The sequence below is a fragment of the Neoarius graeffei genome, chromosome 9, assembly GCF_027579695.1.
Source record: "Neoarius graeffei isolate fNeoGra1 chromosome 9, fNeoGra1.pri, whole genome shotgun sequence".
Taxonomy (NCBI): domain Eukaryota; kingdom Metazoa; phylum Chordata; class Actinopteri; order Siluriformes; family Ariidae; genus Neoarius; species Neoarius graeffei.
Genome location: NC_083577.1, coordinates 77,776,332 through 77,795,482, shown reverse-complemented (window position 1 = coordinate 77,795,482; position 19,151 = coordinate 77,776,332). Strand labels below are relative to the sequence as shown.

The 19,151-nt window shown below is 41.3% G+C and overlaps 1 protein-coding gene across 11 annotated transcripts in view; it reads left to right on the top strand.

Moving 5' to 3' along the window:
• Positions 1-19,151, top strand: part of tns1b (tensin 1b) — a 476,125-nt gene that overhangs the window by 111,967 nt on the left and 345,007 nt on the right. The window contains exon 1 of one of the 11 annotated variants that reach the window (XM_060930315.1): positions 6,432-6,572. The exons of the other annotated variants lie outside the window; for them this stretch is intronic. Coding sequence (XP_060786298.1) covers positions 6,558-6,572 — 15 coding nt within the window. The 5' untranslated portion in view covers positions 6,432-6,557. Of the gene's footprint in view, positions 1-6,431; positions 6,573-19,151 lie in introns of those variants that run through there. 11 annotated transcript variants of the gene reach the window in all.

The window sequence follows — 19,151 nt, the reverse complement described above, 5'->3', positions numbered from 1 at the left end:
GTGATGCATGACAAAGTATCTTGAATTGGGTCATGGTGAAGCAGGAAAAAATAGCGGAGAATTTAGGGCCACATGGCCTTAAATACATTTAATTGTTCTATTTAAAAAATAATAATAAAATTGGAAGTCTGTAATTCGAATTCAGTAGCTTTCGGTCCACTAAACAAAAATAACTGGGTGTCGGGGATAATTCTTTGTATGACCTAAACTTGAAAAATCTGAAAGGCAGTCTACCTTTAAAGTAATGATGGATGTCATTTCTCTTTATTTAGTTGAGCGGTTCCTGACAGAATACAGATTACTACAGTTGTGGTGTTGAATAGGGCTATTTACTGTATTTTTATTATTTACTGTTTACTGTTTGATCTCAAACGCATTAAGAAGGTAAGAAATTGCACAAATTAACTTGAGACGAGGCACAGCTGTTAATTGAAAAGCATTCCAGGTGACTACCTCATGAAGCTGGTTAAGATAATGCCAATAGTGTGCAAAGCGTCAAGGTAAATGGTGGCTACTTTGAAGAATCTAAAATATGAAACTTTATTTTTTTTTTACACTTTTTTGTTTACCACATAATTCCATATATGTTCCAGATGTTATTTAATAGTTTTGATATTTTTAGTATTGTTCTGCAATGTAGAAAATACAAAATACAGAAAAACCTATGAATGAATAGGGGTGTCCAAACCTTTGATTGGTACTCTCTATCTACAGTGGCATGCAAAAGTTTGGGCACCCTTACTGAAAATGTCTGTTACTGTGAATAGTTAAGTGAGCAGAAGATGAACTGACCACCAAAAGGCATAAAAGGTAAAGACGACACATTTCAGCGTTTTCTGCAAGATGTGTGTTATTTTTGTTTTGTACAATTGGAGAGTGAAAAAAGAAAAGGAACACCATGCGAAAGTTTGGGCACCCCAATACATTTGAGTTCTCAGGTAACTTTTACCAAGGTTCCAGACCTTAATTAGCTTATTGAGCTGTGGCTTGTTCAAATTCTTCATGAGGAAAGGTCAGATTATGCAGATTTCAAAGCTGTATAAATTCTTTGACTCCTCAAACTTGTCTCTAAAATCAACAGCTATGGGTTCCTCTAAGCAACTCCCTTGCATTCTGAATAATAAAATAATTAATGCTCACAAAGCAGGAGAAGGCTACAAGAACATAGCAAAGTGTTTTCAGGTAGCCGTTTCCTCAGATTGTAATGTTAATAAGAAATGGCAGTTAACAGAAATAGTGGAGATCAAGGTGAGGTCTGGAAGATGAAGAAAACTTTCTGAAAGAACTGCTCGTTGGATTGCTAGAAAGGCAAATAAAAAAAAAACCCTGCTTGACTGCAAAAGACCTTCAGAAAGATTTAGCAGACCCTGGAGTGGTGGTGCACTGTTCTACTATGCAGCGACACCTGAACAAATTATGACCTTCATGGGAGAGTCATCAGAAGAAAACCTTTCCTGCGTCCTAGCCAAAAAATTCAGCATCTGAAGTTTGCAAATGAACATCTAAATAAGCCTGATGCATTTTGGAAACAAGTCCTGTGGACTGATGAAATCAGAATAGAATGTTTTGGCCACAATGTGCAAAGGTATGTTTGGAGAAAAAAGGGTGCCAAATTCCAGGAAAAGAACACCTCTCCAACTCTGAAGCATGGGTGTGGATCGATCATGCTTTGGGGTTGTGTTGCAGCCAGTGGCACAGGGCACATTTCATTGGTCAAGGGAAGCATGGATTCGAATAAATACCAGCAAATTCTGGAAGCAAACATCACACCATTTGTAAAAAAGTTGAAGTAAAAAAGAGGACGGGTCCTACAATAAGACGATGATCCAAAACACACCTCAAAATCTACAATGGAATACCTCAAGAGGCACAAGCTGAAGGTTTTGCCCTGGCCCTCACAGTCCCCTGACCTAAACATCATTGAAATCTGTGGATAGATCTCAAAAGAGCAGTGCATGCAAGACAGCCCAAGAAACTTGTAGAACTGGAAGCCTTTTGCAAGGATGAATGTGTGAAAATCCCCCAGGTAAGAACTGAAAGATTATTAGCTGGCTACAAAAAGTGTTTACAAGCTGTGATTCTTGCCAAAGGGGGTGTTACTACGGTAGGTACTAACCATGCAGGGTGCCCAAACTTTTGCTTTGGGCCCTTTTCCTTTTTTGTCATTTTGAAAATGTAAAAGATGAAAATAAAAAAATTGGTTTTGCTTAAAATATAAAGGGAATGAGTCATCTTTAACTTTATGCCTTTTGGAGATCATTTCATCTTCAACTTGCTTAACTGTTCACAGTAACAACAGTTTTGACCAGGGGTGCCCAAATGTTTGCATACCTACAGTGGTGCGTGAAAGTTTGTGAACCCTTGAGAATTTTCTATATTTCTGCATAAATATGACCTAAAACATCAGATTTTCACACGAGTCCTAAAAGTAGATAAAGAGAACTTAGTTAAACAAATGAGACAAAAATATTATACTTGGTCATTTATTTATTGAGGAAAATGATCCAAAATTACATATCTGTGAGTGGCAAAAGTATGTGAACCTCTAGGATTAGCAGTTAATTTGAAGGTGAAATTAGAGTCAGGTGTTTTCAATCAATGGGATGACAATCAGGTGTGAGTGGGCACCCTGTTTTATTTAAAGAACAGGGATCTATCAAAGTCTGATCTTCACAACACATGTTTGTGGAAGTGTATCATGGCACGAACAAAGGAGATTTCTGAGGACCTCAGAAAAAGCGTTGTTGATGCTCATCAGGCTGGAAAAGGTGACAAAACCATCTCTAAAGAGTTTGCATTCCACCAATCCACAGTCAGACAGATTGTGTACAAATGGAGGAAATTCAAGACCATTGTTACCCTCCCCAGGAGTGGTCGACCAACAAAGATCACTCCAAGAGCAAGGCGTGTAATTGAGGTATTTCACCTGACGTCACAGGGTCACGTGACGCCCCGGTGTCCGCCATTTTGAAGGTCAAGCTAGCTAATGTCAACAACATAGTAGCTGGTATGTTACTGTAGCAATGTTTACGTTCAGTCATTTGGATGACTGTTAAAACCTTTCAGTCTCAAGTTTTTCCTTTACTGTATTTACTAGTTTACTGTAATTATGATCCGGCAACTATTTACACCGGATCCAGTGTAAATAGCTGCCGGAGCGCGCTCCGGCTTGCTCCCCCTCAAATTAAGCAGCGCGCTCCGGCTTGCTCCCGGAGTGCTCCGGCCAAGGTTCCGGAGCGCGCTCCGGCTTGCTCCCCCTCAAATTAAGCAGCGCGCTCCGGCTTGCTCCCGGAGCTCTGGCAGCTATTTACACTGGATCCGGTGTAAATAGCTGCCAGATCATAATTACAGTAAACTAGTAAATACAGTAAAGGAAAAACTTGAGACTGAAAGGTTTTAACAGTCATCCAAATGACTGAACGTAAACATTGCTACAGTAACAGACTAGCTACTATGTTGTTGACATTAGCTAGTGCTAACAGCTAGCTGCTAGTACACTGCTACAACACAGACACCGACCCTAATAATACAGTTCTTGGTCATTGCCTGGTAACAGCAAATTTATAACGGGCCATGTCTCAACAGACTAAGAAGTTATTTCAATGACATTTAATAACATTTTGTTTATCCTGAGGACCGAAAGTAAATGAAAAATGTGAACAAACCTTAGCTGTAATAAGATGGCGACCACCGGCTCCAGGGACGACCCGCTGATATAGGCATGTTACCCAGCCTGACACAAAATATTTGTAGGCATCCAAACTCTTATACGCTTTCAGATCAATACCTGTGTATGGCGATGGGTTTTTAACGACATAGGTATACAGATCATGTGCGCCGAAGTCAGGTAAAGACGAGGGCTTCGTGTACTTCCGTATGTCAGTGAACAATCCTGGTGGAAGCAGGTAAACGTCGTTCTCTAAGCCTGCTAACCTCAATTTTTGCAAATACCTCTCCCTCTGCTCGCCCTGTAAATGCCCTACGTCGCTGGATAGTGAAGGTGTTTTCTCCATCTCGCTCCTTTTTCTTTTAGGTTTTTCGTTTGTCGCCTTCCTCGCATTCAAACTGATTCGAGCCGTGACGTCCAAAATAGCAGCCTAACGATGCATCACATGACTTGGTCACGTGGGTGAAAAACCTCAATAGTCGGCGAGGTCACAAAGGACCCCAGGGTAACTTCTAAGCAACTGAAGGCCTCTCTCACATTGGCTAATGTTAATGTTCATGAGTCCACCATCAGGAGAACACTGAACAACAATGGTGTGCATGGCAGGGTTGCAAGGAGAAAGCCACTGCTCTCCAAAAAGAACATTGCTGCTCGTCTGCAGTTTGCTAAAGATCACATGGACAAGCCAGAAGGCTATTGGAAAAATGTTTTGTGGACGGATGAGACCAATATAGAACTTTCTGGTTTAAATGAGAAGCGTTATGTTTATAATAATAATAATAATAATAAGTTAAATTTATATAGCGCCTTTCAAGAAACCCAAGGACGCTTTACAATTATAGACAAGGAAAAAAATAAATAAATAAAGAATAATAATAATAATAATAATAATTAATAATAAAAAATAAAAAAAAAAGTAAAAAGTCCACCAAGTAGGGGTCAGGATGTAATTCCCGTGGTGTAGCAGTCACAGTCACACCAGAAGGTGCACGAAAACGAGTCCCACATCTCTAGCACCGCCGCTGTGACGCCGTCAGCAACATCGCTCGAACACCACGCCATGGATCCACACAGTGAGCAGAGAAGCTCCGCCACGCAGAGCGCTGGTGTGTCCCAAACCGCCTGCACAGCCGCTGCGACGCCACCGAGCAACATCGCTCGGAACATCACGCCAAGCGTTAAAGCACAGAGCGCTGGACAACCACGATGTAAAATGAGCAACAGGCTCACTGCAGTCCACAGCTGGGAGCACAGGCATCACCCACGGCGAACCAAGGCCTGGAGGGAACCGACGCCCAAAACTGGGTCCGGAGCTACACCACAACCGGCAGACAAAACACTCAAACATCAAACTACACAAACACACAGAAAAAAATAAATTAATTAAAAAAATGAAAATAGAAAAATAAAATAAAAATAAAATAAAATAAACCTCTGTTTGGAGAAAGGAAAACACTGCATTCCAGCATAAGAACCTTATCCCATCTGTGAAACATGGTGGTGGTAGTATCATGATTTGGGCCTGTTTTGCTGCATCTTGGCCAGGCCGGCTTGCTAACATTGATGGGACAATGAATTCTGAATTATAACAGTGAATTCTAAAGGAAAATGTCAGGACATCTGTCCATGAACTGAATCTCAAGGGAAGGTGGGTCATGCAGCAAGACAACGACCCTAAGCACACAAGTCGTTCTACCAAAGAATGGTTAAAGAAGAATAAAGTTAATGCTTTGGAATGGCCAAGTCAAAGTCCTGACCTTAATCCAATCGAAATGTTGTGGAAGGACCTGATGCGAGCAGTTCATGTGAGGAAACCCACCAACATCCCAGAGTTGAAGCTGTTCTGTATGGAGGAATGGGCTAAAATTCCTCCAAGCCGGTGTGCAGGACTGATCAACAGTTACCGCAAATGTTTAGCTGCAGTTATTGCTGCACAAGGGGGTCACACCAGATACTGAAAGCAAAGGTTCGCATACTTTTGCCACTCACAGATATGTAATATTGGATCATTTTCTTCAATAAATAAATGACCAAGTATAATATTTTTGTCTAATTTGTTTAACTGGGTTCTCTTTATCTACTTTTAGGACTTGTGTGAAAATCTGATAATGTTTTAGTTCATATTTATGCAGAAATATAGAAAATTCTAAAGGGTTCACTAACTTTCAAGCACCACTCTCTGTCTGTCTGTCTGTCTGTCTGTCTGTCTGTGTGGGTACATCTTACACGTAAACGGATGTGATGGTGTAATTTTTTTATTTTTTTGCCATGATATTTTTTTTTTTACAGATCTGGCAACTACATATTTTTAAATAATGAAGTTCCATCCATCATTATAGCTTTTGTTTCTTGACCTTTCAGAGTGACACAAGCTCATTTGCTTTTCTTATGAACAGCTTGTAAATCACTGAGGCCTCCTGGTCATGTAATATTCCAGCCAGTGGGATACACAGTTTTGACTTCTGGTGGTTTGAAACTTCTGTCAATAATCAACATGGAGGTTAAGAACCTGGGTCTATACCGGAGCTTTTTAGCCAGGCACTGGTTAAACTTTGACCCCTGAAAAATGCGAAGGAAGGAATTACAATGCCTGCTGCATGTATGACACAGACTACCCATTTTGCTTTTCGAGGAGAATCACACACAGAAAAGTGTGTGTGTGTGTGTGTGTGTGTGTGTTTCCTTTCCACTGCTAACAATGAAACTCAGGAAATATGTCAGGACAAAGCCCAGACAGCCAGGCTCTTGTTCTCACTGAGTTCTGTCGTGGGGAGAGAGTGAGATTATGGCACTGTGCGCATAAGAAGTCTTCTGTTTGGATCCGATCGACACCCAGGGCTGCTTCAGATCGAGGTGCGCGTCTGACCAGAGCATCGGAACGTGTAGTGCAATGTCCCTTTGGCTGGTGAGTCACTGAAACAGACAAACCAACTGTCTCTGATAATTGCATTATATTACATAAGTACTAGATCAGGAACTGTAAATATCACACTGCTGAAAATTTCGATCTTGCTTACTCAGTGTGAAACTTTCTCTCTCTCTTTTTTTTTTTTTGATACACAATGCATCATTGCTCTCACTTGTCACAAGGGGCTTTTCTTTTATTTACTCCAAAACATAAGAACAGATGGAGTCATTTAAGAAATGACATCCTGATAATGATATATTGGCACACAAGGTGTAATCTGTAAGAGGTTCCCGCCCTGAGGCAGTGTTTTTAGCTCTACACTGAGATTTTCTTCCATGTGACAGAAGACAAAAGTGTTGTCAAATTGATCCAAGTCTCGACTTGTTGATGAGGCGTTCTGTGGAATGTCCCGCCAATGAAGCGCAGGCTGGTGGCAGAGTGTTTATGTACGAAAACGACCAATCGAAATCAGACATTGTTGTTAAAAAAAAAAAAAAAAAAACACTCTGGAACTTCTTTTGGGAATGTAGACAGCCTGAAGAGCTTTGTCTGCATCGTGGCTGACGTTAGGATCGATTCTCTAGGGACAATCCAGTTTCCAAGAATCCTAAATTTTGTTCTGTTTTGTCGTAAAAGGAAGAGGAGTTTTTGCGAATGACTAAATAGATGACCTTCACCTCCTTCTTACAGAGATGAGTCTATTTTTCATTTCGGGGTAATTCAAGGTTCTTCAGATTTTTTTTTTTTTGATACAAATGACCTCAGTTGACAAAGATTTTCCAGAAACACAATATATCTACTACATATCCAATCATGTCTCTTTTATCGAAAAACAAATGCCTTTTTATTTATCGATTTCTATGTTGCTTGTATGAAGATGCAAACATTATCTCATATACAGTATGTTACTCCAATGTTGCATTCTTTTCTAGATAAGTCTGATGTCTCTAAACATGTGATGTATAGCAGTATTTAGCAGTGTTTGGAGTGAGAAAGATTTATACGTCTGCCTCCAAATGGCCGTTTTAAATCTATCTGCTGACTAGCAGCCCTGTATTCAACCTTTTTTATTAAATCCATCTCCTAAGATAAATTGTTTTGACTAATCTTTTGCCAAGTCAGCTTGGAAGGAAGCAGTTGCGAAACTGCATGACTAAATTTGACGTTATATTCCAGTAAAATGCCAGAAGCAACAGTTGTTTAATTTTCAACCTTTGGAAATTGACACACTGTGCTTATTTTATAGCCATTTCTTTGAGAACTCAGATTGTTCCTCATGCTGCATTACTGATTAAAAATATCTCGGCTTCCAATAGCCAAAAGGAAAAGAATTGACCTTGAATAATAAAAAGTTGCACAAAGTTTAGGATGACTGAACAAGACAAAGAGGGAGACAGACTGTTGAAAAGGTGATAGCTTTGAAAATGCTGTAGGTAATTTTGACCAAGTTGTTTTGAGGTCCCAATCACTAGTCTGCACTGCTGAGGTCAGGCCATGGTTCTCTGCCAGAAAACGGTGGAATGCTCCCTCTGGGTTGGGAGTGAGTTGCTGCCCCAAGTGAAGAAGTTCAAGTATCTCGGGTCTTTTTCTCGAGTGATGGTAAAATGGAACGTGAGATGGACAGGCGGATTGGGGCGACATCATCAGTAATGCGGGCGTTGTACCAGTCTGTCGTGGTGAAGAGGGAGCTGAGCCGGAAGGCAAAGCTTTCAATTTACCAGTCAATCTACGTTCCAACCTTCACCTATGGCTATGAGCTTTGGGTAGTGACCGAAAGGGTGTGGCTGGGCTCACCCTTAGAGAAAGAAAGAAAGCACAACTTTATTTATCACACGCTTGTGAAATTCCTCTCTGCATTTCACCCATCTGAAGCAGTGAACACACACATGCACACACACGTGAGCAATGAGCACACACACACACATACCCAGAGCAGTGGGCAGCCATGCTAACAGTGCCCGGGGGGCAGTTGGGAGATAGGGTGAGGAGCTCAGATATCCGGAGGGATCTCGGAGTAGAGCTGCTGCTCCTTCATATCAAAAGGAGTCAGGTGAGGTGGTTCGGGCATCTGATTAGGATGCCTCCTGGGCACCTTCCTTTAAAGAAGAAGAAACCTTTATTATTTGTCACATGCACACTTCAAGCACAATGAAATTCATCCTCTGCATTTAACCCATCTGAAGCAGTGAACACACGCACACGCTCAGAGCAGTGGGCAGCCACACCAAAGCACCCGGGGAGCAGTCAGGGGTCAGGTACCTTGCTCAAGGGCACCTCAGCCCAAGGCCGCCCCACGTCAACCTAACCTGCATGTCTTTGGACTGTGGGGGAAACCGGAGCACCCAGAGGAAACCCACACAGACACGGGGAGAACATGCAAACTCCACACAGAAAGGCCCTCGCCGGCTGCTGGGTTCGAACCCGGAACCTTCTTGCTGTGAGGCGACTGTGCTAACCACTACACCACCATGCCACCATTTTTTTTTTTTTTTTTTAGATGTATCATATCAAAAGGAGTCAGGTGAGGTGGTTCGGGCATCTGATTAGGATGCCTCCTGGGCACCTTCCTTTGGAGGTTTTCCAGGCACGTCTAACTGGGAGGAGACCTCAGGGTAGACCCAGAACACACTGGAGAGATATTATATATCTCATCTGGCCTGGTAGGATCCCGCAAGAGGAACTGGAAAGTGTTGCTGAGGAGAAGGACGCCTGGAATGCCCTGCTTAGCCTGCTGCCACTGCGACCCAACTTTGGATAAGCGGAAGAAAATGGATGGATGGATGGATGGATGGATGGATGGATGGATGGATGGATGGATGGATGTTTTGAGGTCTATTGGTGTTTTGTATTGGGAATGCTCTGAATTGCTGGTTTCAGTGTCTGCAGCTCATTCAAAGGGTCCATTAGTGTTTTGAAGTCATGTTTATGCACAGTTCCAGCTATAGAGGCTTGCAAGTGAAGCGTGGCTGAACAATTGAAACATGTTTACACAGCTACATTTGGCTTGAGGTTCTGTCACATAGTACGGGGCTTTGTGAGAGCAGATCGGGGAGCGAAATAACACGCACTTGTGCACGGTCACTGAACGCCATCGCAGAGCAACTGGCCAAAACAATGACCTTTGAAATAGTTTCTGGATGGAAGATGAAAAGGATGTTGTCCATTTCCTTGACTGTCATGGCTTTCCTGCTTGTCTTAAAGGTGTGAAAAAAGTCAAATAAATGCACATTGCTTGTCGTAAAGTGTAGTCCAAATATGCTGTAGACTGTACCAGTGCCCATAAATTCGATATAAAACTTTGCTCCTGTCCTTCTTTTATAGAGCAGCATTTCTCAAACTTGCTCTGAAGGACCCAGGAGGATTCACATTTGGCCTCTCCCAGATCTAAACAAACAATCAAGAACACACTCTATGTACTGTACAGTACTATGCAAAAGTATTAGGCACCGTATTTTTTTCATACAAACTTTATTATAGATTTCTATTTTATGACTTCTACATTACTGAGTCAGTACAAAGACATTTTAGAGTTCCAAACAATTGTTTTCCAGCATAAAATTAAATCTTACAGAAAAAAAAAAAGTTTGTATCTGAGCAGTATATTCCATAAGAGAGCACTTTTCAGATTAAAAAAGAAAACATCATGAAGGCTGCTGGGTTTTGGTGCAAAATTAAGAAGCAAGTGTGACAGTCAGTGTCCAGAAGAGCTGTGACTGGTTCTGCAAGATGCTCAGTAAAACTTACAGCTCATTTCCTTATAAAACTGCACTCATTGTACCTGAGACTACTATTTTTTTTAAAGCAAAGGGTCGTCTGAAAACTAAAATCACAGGCATGACGTGCAAAGTATGAAAGCTTGTTTCCGCAATGTAAAGACTCAGTCGATATTTAAATAATATTGGCTGGCTTTTTTTCATGGTATATCAGATATATTCCATGCAGCTAGCATGATATTGAATGAGTTGAAGATGAGTAGTTGAATGGAATATATCTGATATACCATGAAAAAAAGCCAGCCAATATTATTATTATTATTATTATTATTATTATTATTATACATATTCCTTTTGGGTGTTCAATGCATCTTTCTCTTTCAAAATTCTCTCAATCTTCTGTATTTAAAGAAGCAAACCTAGCAACCATGTTTGTTTACAAATTGTCAGTTGCTCGCTAGCGCAGAAGTTTTACGTCTGCGACACGCGACGTCATGTTGTCTCGACAACCATGCAATATTGTAAACCATATTCAACGCTTATTCTCCATTGGATAGAGTGATGTAATACACGTAGGATAAGTAATATGCTAACAATATTGCATGCTATCATTTAGAAGGGAATAGAACACATGTTTTTATTCCATCAAAAAAGTGTCCTGTATGTATAATAATGTATAATATTAATAAGTAAGTATGAGATGAAGTCTCAATTGCAAAATAAATTGATACATTGTAATATTTTCTCATATGTGGTGGAAACAAGCTTCCATAGAATCGTCATGTAAAGTTTCTAATGTTTGAACTGCGTAAAAATGCATAAAAATAACATGACAGTCATGTGATTATTCACATGTGAAGTGACTTTTGTAAGAGACAAAAAAATATTAGAGCGGTGGCTACAATTATCAACACCTTAACGATCTTTTGGCCATTGCAAAAGTAGAAAAGACTTTCAATATGTAAATTGTGCATGAATAGTTACTCAAATTTCCACTGGAAAAAAATGAGTTGATTCCCAATTACTTAGACTACGTTCAGACTGCACCCTGAAACGACCCATATCCGATTTTTTTGCCCATATGCGACCTGTATCCGATTTGTTATTGACAATCTGAACAACACAGATCCCATTTTTTCACAGGCGACCCAGGCCGCTTGGATATGTGGTCCTAATTCCGATGCATATCCGATATTTTCACATGTGACTGCAGTCTGACCGGACAGGTCGCATTCATGCGACCTACACGTCATCAACAAGAGACAAACGTCACTATTCTGCGTTGGCTAATCCCGCCTCTTTGGTGGAAAACAACAACATTTGTACAGTTTTCAGAATTTAAATAGACTTTTATAGAATTGATCAAGCTAATGGTGGATTTGGTAGGGACCTGGATGTTGATCTGTTAGCCTGATTAAATAAAACAGTTTCTATAACTGATTTATAACTTAAACCATCCTGTATTACAAGATTATAAGATTGTTCTGGAAATTTCCAGTAATTTGACACCTTCTGTCTCATTAGTCTGCTGCCCACATTAATCAGATTATTGTGTGAGTTCCGCCGCCGCCACAAAAACCACATCGCCAGGTCTCGCCTCATCTCCATAGCAAACTGCACTGGTGTTTATGCACCTTGAGCCAGCGCTGAGAGAAGCTGCAGAATTCAGCTGGCTATAAACAATCTAAATAAATATTTATAAAAATGTAGAAAAAGTTTATTAATATGACGAAATAAATATGTGCAAATTATTAAGCCTGAATTAAGAGTTTGGTAATACAGCGGCCGTATCCCAAATGACTGCCTACTGAAGCTCGAGTGCACTATATAGAGTTTAAAAATCCATTACTTCCTAGTAACATGTAGTGCACTTATATAGAAATTAGAGAGACATTTAGGAGTCAACCCTCGTTACCAGGCTACACGTTTTCATTTCAGTTCAGAAACAAAAACACACATGAGACCTCACACTTTAACACTAACCAGATAATTAAACAAACAAACAAAAAAATCATTAAACATGAAGAGTGCGCTTTTTTTTGGTTTATGTATTACGTAGATGTGCTTATTACGTGTCAATTTGCGCATGCGGGACACTTTTGGGTCTTTTTCCGTTCATATTGGAGATCGCATACAAGTCTCATATAATTGGTAATGTGAACGGCCTAACAAAAAAATCGGATTTCACAACAAATCAGATATGGGTCGTTTCAAGTTGCAGTCTGAACGTAGTGTTAGTGTATCAGATCATGTGACACCATTCCACAATTACTGACACCTTTGTCCACAGTTATCAACACCGTTCCACAATTATTGACACCCAGATAATTATTTATAAAAAGAAATAATTGGTATGTGGTATGAAGTTAACAAAATACAGTTTTTATTGAAAATTTGTTTTACATAGACTTATATTTAGTACAAAATCTCATCTCATCTCATTATCTCTAGCCGCTTTATCCTTCTACAGGGTCGCAGGCAAGCTGGAGCCTATCCCAGCTGACTACGGGAGAAAGGCGGGGTACACCCTGGACAAGTCGCCAGGTCATCACAGGGCTGACACATAGACACAGACAACCATTCACACTCACACCTACGGTCAATTTAGAGTCACCAGTTAACCTAACCTGCATGTCTTTGGACTGTGGGGGAAACCGGAGCACCCGGAGAAAACCCACGCGGACACGGGGAGAACATGCAAACTCCACACAGAAAGGCCCTTGCCGGCCCCGGGCTCGAACCCAGGACCTTCTTGCTGTGAGGCGACAGCGCTAACCACTACACCACCGTGCCGCCCTAGTACAAAATATATTTTATATAAATATATGGATGTTGGTGCTTACATAAATGAAGAAGTAATTCTAATGTTTGTAAACAAATTAACTGATAATGTTGAACCTGCATCAGAAAATCTTTTTGTTCCACTTTCTACCCGCTTTCTAAGTATTTTTGTAGATCACATTTTGTTAATCATTTGTTGTTGTTTGTATTAATTTCTAGTTTTGTAGTTTACCAATAAATGCCAACAGGTAATTGATATTGTAACCACATGAACATCCAGGTCAAAGGTCGCATGTCATTCCTTGAACCAAAATATAAAATGTCTACTGATATTGTAATATGTAGTAGATATTTACAACAAACTGCAAAAAAAAAAAATCTGAATGGAATAGAAAAATCTGAATATTTCAAGTATGTAATTTTTTTATATGCTAGGAATTTAATTCTGGTCTAATTCTATTTATTGCACTCGGATTCCAAATACTCTATAAACATTCCATTCTGTTATGAATCAGAAAAAAAAATATTATAAATCACAGCACTTTTATTATTTTAAAGTACTTCATCTACGGTACTTCAACAGTGTTACACAAAGATCGATCCATAACAGTTGTAAATGTCACTTAATTCCACAGGGTGTCGATAATGGTGGACACCAGTGAAAGTGATCACTATTATCGACACCTCACGTGACTTCTCAAATGCGCGTTTAGATACAAAATAGTGACTGTCAAATGAAAGAGTAAGAAACAAAGTAGGTTTTGACAAGGAGATCATGAAATATCGGTGAATTTGATCAGTAAAAACATGTCCATGATCTTTCCACCATGCTTACGTGCGATGATAATGTGCGGGTTTTCCTTATTGCTGATCATGATAAAAAAAATTCCATCTCAGAAGAGAAGAGAAACCTTTATTTGTCACACGCACACTTCAAGCACAGTGAAATTCATCCTCTGCATTTAACCCATCTGAAGCAGTGAACACACACACACACACTCAGAGCAGTGGGCAGCCACACCAGACCGCCCGGGGAGCAGTTAGGAGTCAGGTACCTTGCTCAAGGGCACCTCAGCCCAAGGCCGTCCCACGTCAACCTAACTGCATGTTTTTGGATTGTGGGGGAAACCGGAGCACCCGGAGGAAACCCACACAGACACGGGGAGAACATGCAAACTCCACACAGAAAGGCCCTCGCCGGCTGCTGGGTTCGAACCCGGAACCTTCTTGCTGTGAGGTGATCGTGCTAACCACTACACCACCGTGCTACCGGGTAACGAGCTGTGTCATCAGATGACAAGATCAAAGGGTGACGGGGGTCTTCAGGTTGATTAATTAACCAATAATAACTGTTGTAACTGAAACTCATCTCATCATCTCATCTCATTATCTCTAGCCGCTTTATCCTGTTCTACAGGGTCGCAGGCAAGCTGGAGCCTATCCCAGCTGACTACGGGCGAAAGGCGGGGTACACCCTGGACAAGTCGCCAGGTCATCACAGGGCTGACACATAGACACAGACAACCATTCACACTCACATTCACACCTACGGTCAATTTAGAGTCACCAGTTAACCTAACCTGCATGTCTTTGGACTGTGGGGGAAACCGGAGCACCCGGAGGAAACCCACGCGGACACGGGGAGAACATGCAAACTCCACACAGAAAGGCCCTCGCCGGCCACGGGGCTCGAACCCGGACCTTCTTGCTGTGAGGTGACAGCGCTAACCACTACACCACCGTGCCGCCCTAACTGAAACTCAGTTTTGTAAAGTTGTTTTTGCTGGTAAATCTGAAAAGGCGCTGATAATTATGGACTGTCGATAACTGTAGCCGCCGTTCTAGTATTAAACTCTGACTTTTGGATTGTACTCGATTTTGTTGTCGCATATGAAGTTAGTATATGGCACATTTGCTTTTTTGATTCAAACCTCGGTAACCTCTGTGCTTCAAACACTCCTCTGGTTCCCACTGCAAACACCCACAGGCTCACATAACAATGGAAGCTCCTTAATGGCTTTTCATTGCTCCAGCCCTTTCTCCTGAGAGGAGAGAGCTGAGAGGATTGAAGACTGAGAATGTTTATTAAAAGGTGAAGAGGTGGGAGTTGAGCAATGCACTAACTGTGAGATGGGCTTTTCAGTGCTCTGCCATTGGGAGATGATTAAACAACATGACTTAGAAGTTAGGATTAAGTATTAAGTAAGGATTAAGTATCCAGTTAACTGTACAACTATGCTTTATTTACTTCCTGCATTCCAGACTAAATTAATGACGGGTTTGTTGCAACTTGTGAAGCCTGACTCTGCAGAAGCTTATACGGTCAAGTTCCTGCTATTTGTGTTATTAATCTCCAGTCAGTATTGGGTTTAAAGGGGCTCTGTTCAAATAGAAAGAGGAAAGAAGGGCCCTGAGAGCCATCACTGGTTTCTGGGAAGACCCAGCAGAGATCCTGGGCAAAGGGAGGTGGATTCCTGTGTTTTCATCTCTCCCAGGCTTTGTATTGTCCGATTTAGGACAAAAGAAGGCCAATTAAAGCTTCATTCAGTGACCAGTGCACTCCAGGCTACTTGTGCTAATCCCTCTTCTCTTCCCGTCGCTCTTCTTCATCTGTACACTCTGTTTCCTTCATCTCTTTAATTGAAAAAAGCTACTACACTAGCCTTTTCAGGACTGACCTGCGATATTCTACTACTCCTATAACCGTAATAAAGATGACAGACGTTATGAAGCTTTTATTGCTTGGAAGAATAATGTCAAACTCGGGTTTTATTTATTGTATATTGTAAACTCAATGTCAGTTTCTTAAATGTGATACAAGGTCATTTTTTTGTCATGAAACCGAGGTTCCTGCCATTTCACAGCCTGCAATGTGGACAAATTTATTGGCATTTGATTTCTCCAAATAGCTCCAGGGATCAATAACAGGAGGCGGACATGCTAAATCTGGTCATTCATTACTCGTCATGCATTGAAGCTTTCTATTTGAGCGCTTATTTGTAATTAAGAGTATGACTTTGCATTGAGCTGGACACATGGACGGCGAGTCTTTTCCTAACCTCTCCTTCTGGATTGCTCTAAAACCCAAGATTTATCCTCAGCTTTTTACAGACCACAGAAATGAAATATAGCTGCTATCCTGAGCCCCTTTGGGTGTTTTTAACCAGCTCAAGTGTGCACATTTATAATGCAAGGGCACCACATGATGTCATCGAGAGCACACTCTTGCATTGACAGCTGAATTATGGCAGAAAATAAGATCTCCATGGGCTGCTTTTTCACTCTCGTTAAAATCCAAACCTCTGGACAGGAAATGTACCTAGGAGAGCAAGCGAGTAAGGCAGTGACATTTACGTTTATGGAAAGGTTTATTGCTTAGTTCTTAGGATAGGATTGGTTTGTGGCGTACACCTATAAGACACACATATCCAAGGAAGAAATCTAATTTCACAAAGCAGAGGCACACGTCTCATTTATCATGCTGCAGTGCTGACATCGCTCAATCCTTTATCCCTTACTGCAAGTGGATCAGAATTTAATTAAATGAAGAATTGGTAAATTGCAAAGTTAATTATACCATTTTACTCAGTACTGGTGAATAATAGCACTCAGCTGCTTAGATTGCCACTAAAATTAACTGTTTGCCATGATAATTGCCAATGATGTTCAGTAATTTGCTTCGGCAAAATCGAAACAGACTGGGGAAATTGAAATTAGTTCTACATTTTTTATGATTTAACACAATACAATAAACGATAGAACATAATCAACGTTTTTCTATATTGCACAGCCTTGAATGTAAATGGATAAATTGTATGATGTCGTTCATTAATAAAAAAAATCAGTGGCAAATTGCTTTGGTATCAGAATAACCTTTGCATTGGTTTGCATGACACCAGCCTACTGCTGATTATTTAACAAATATTATACATACAGGCCACTTTTTCCATGGAATAGAAACATGCGTTTATTCCCTTCGAGTGGGTTTACTGATGGCATGCAGTATTATCATATCGCTTATCCTCCATGTATTACGCCACTCTCCCCAATGGAGAATGAGCGTGCAATATTGTTATAATATTGCATGTTGTCAAGACAACATGACGTCACATGTCAGAGCTCATGTGAATATCCAATGACAGAACTTTTCTGCTGCGCATGCACACATCATTTTTTTGTCGGCCGGGAAAGAGAGAAGACGAGGCTAATCCAGTGCTACTGCTAGGATTAGCTATGCTATATTTAAGCATTAAATAAATAAACTGAAAACTGAAACCGAAGATGCGCTGAACACCTGAAAGGCTACCAAAACTTCATTAGATATTCTTCACGCATATTTACAAGAGAAAAACATACCAACGGACATCGAAAAACTGGAAGAAAGACATGTCGGAGATCAGAATTACTTTATTAATCCCCAGAGGGAAATTCAAAATTGCAACCAAGCTCCTGAATCAAGGAAGAAGTAAATATGTCTAAAAATAGAAGATAAAATAGTTCTTAAAGAATAAATAAAAATAAAATAAATTTAAATAAGTTCAATAACTTAAGTAAAAGCAAAATGAAGTGATTTTATATACAATGATTCCTATATACATATATTGCACCTGAGTTAAGGATACATGGTAAGACGTGTACCACAGTTATACAGTGGCATTGTACAGCTTGACAGCAACAGGTAGGAATGATTTCCTGTGTCTCTCAGTTGTGCAGCATGGAAGAATCAGCTGTTTACTGAATGTGCTTCTATGGCTGATCAGCTCCTCATGTAGAGGGTGGGAAGGACAGTCTAAGATTGTTTTTATTTTGGACAGTGTCCTCCAATACCACTGTCAGAGAGTTCAGTTCCATGCCTACAACATGGCCGGCCTTCCTGATGATCTTATTGAGTCTGTTAGTGTCCTTCACCTTCAAGCCGCTGCCCCAGCAGACGACAGCGTACAGGATGGCGCTGGCCACCACAGACTCATAGAACATCTGCAGCATTGTTCGGCAGATGTTGAAGGACCTTAGCCATCTCAGAAAATGGAGACGGCTCTGGCCCTTTTTGTATACAGTGTCCACGTTTTTGGACCAGTCCAGTTTATTGTCCAAGTACACCCCCAGGTACTTGTGTTCCTCCACCATGTCCACACTGACCCCTTGGATATTAACAGTATTCACCGGAGCCCTGATTCTCTTCAGATTGACCACCAGTTCTTTCGTCTTTGTCACATTGAGCTGTAGGTGGTTCTTCCTGCTCCACGTGACAAAGTTGTCCACCACCATCCTGTACTCACTCTCATCACCACCGATAATACGTCCAACCACTGCAGAGTCATCAGAAAATTTCTGGAGGTGGCAGGTAGTAGTTGAAATCAGTGGTGTAGAGAGTGAAAAGGAAAGGAGAAAGGACAGTCCCTTGCGGAGCCCCGGTATTGCTGATCACTCTGTCCGACACACAACCTTGCAAGCGCACGTACTGTGGTCTGCCAGTCAAGTAATCTACAATCCAGGACGCCAGTGGGGCATCCACCTGCATCGCTGTCAACTTCTCACCCAGCAGAGCTGGCTGGATGGTGTCAGAAGCACTGGAGAAATCAAAAAACATGATCCTCACAGTGCTGGCTGGCTTGTCCAGGTGTCCGTAGACTTTGTTGAGCAGGTAGATGATTGCGTCCTCTACTCCAAGACAGGGTTGGTAGGCGAACTGAAGGGGGTCAAGAAGTGGTTGGACCATAGGCTGGATCTGCTCCAGGATGAGTCTCTCCAGGGTCTTCATAATGTGTGACGTCAATGCCACGGGCCTGTAGTCTTTGAGGTCGCTAGGACACGGCTTCTTTGGTACAGGGACAAGGCATGACGTCTTCCACAGCACAGGGACCCTCTGAAGACCCAGGCTCATGTTGAAGACATGCTGAAGTACTCCACTTAGCTGGAGGGCACAGGTCTTCAGGGCCTTGGGGATAACACCATCCGGGCCTGCTGATTTTCCTGCATGGAGTCTCTTCAGCTGTCTTCTCACTTGCTCCTCGCTGATGATCAGTGTGGGGGTGATGGGTGGGGGAGGGATGAAGGTGTTTCTTTGGGGGTGAGCTCAGCC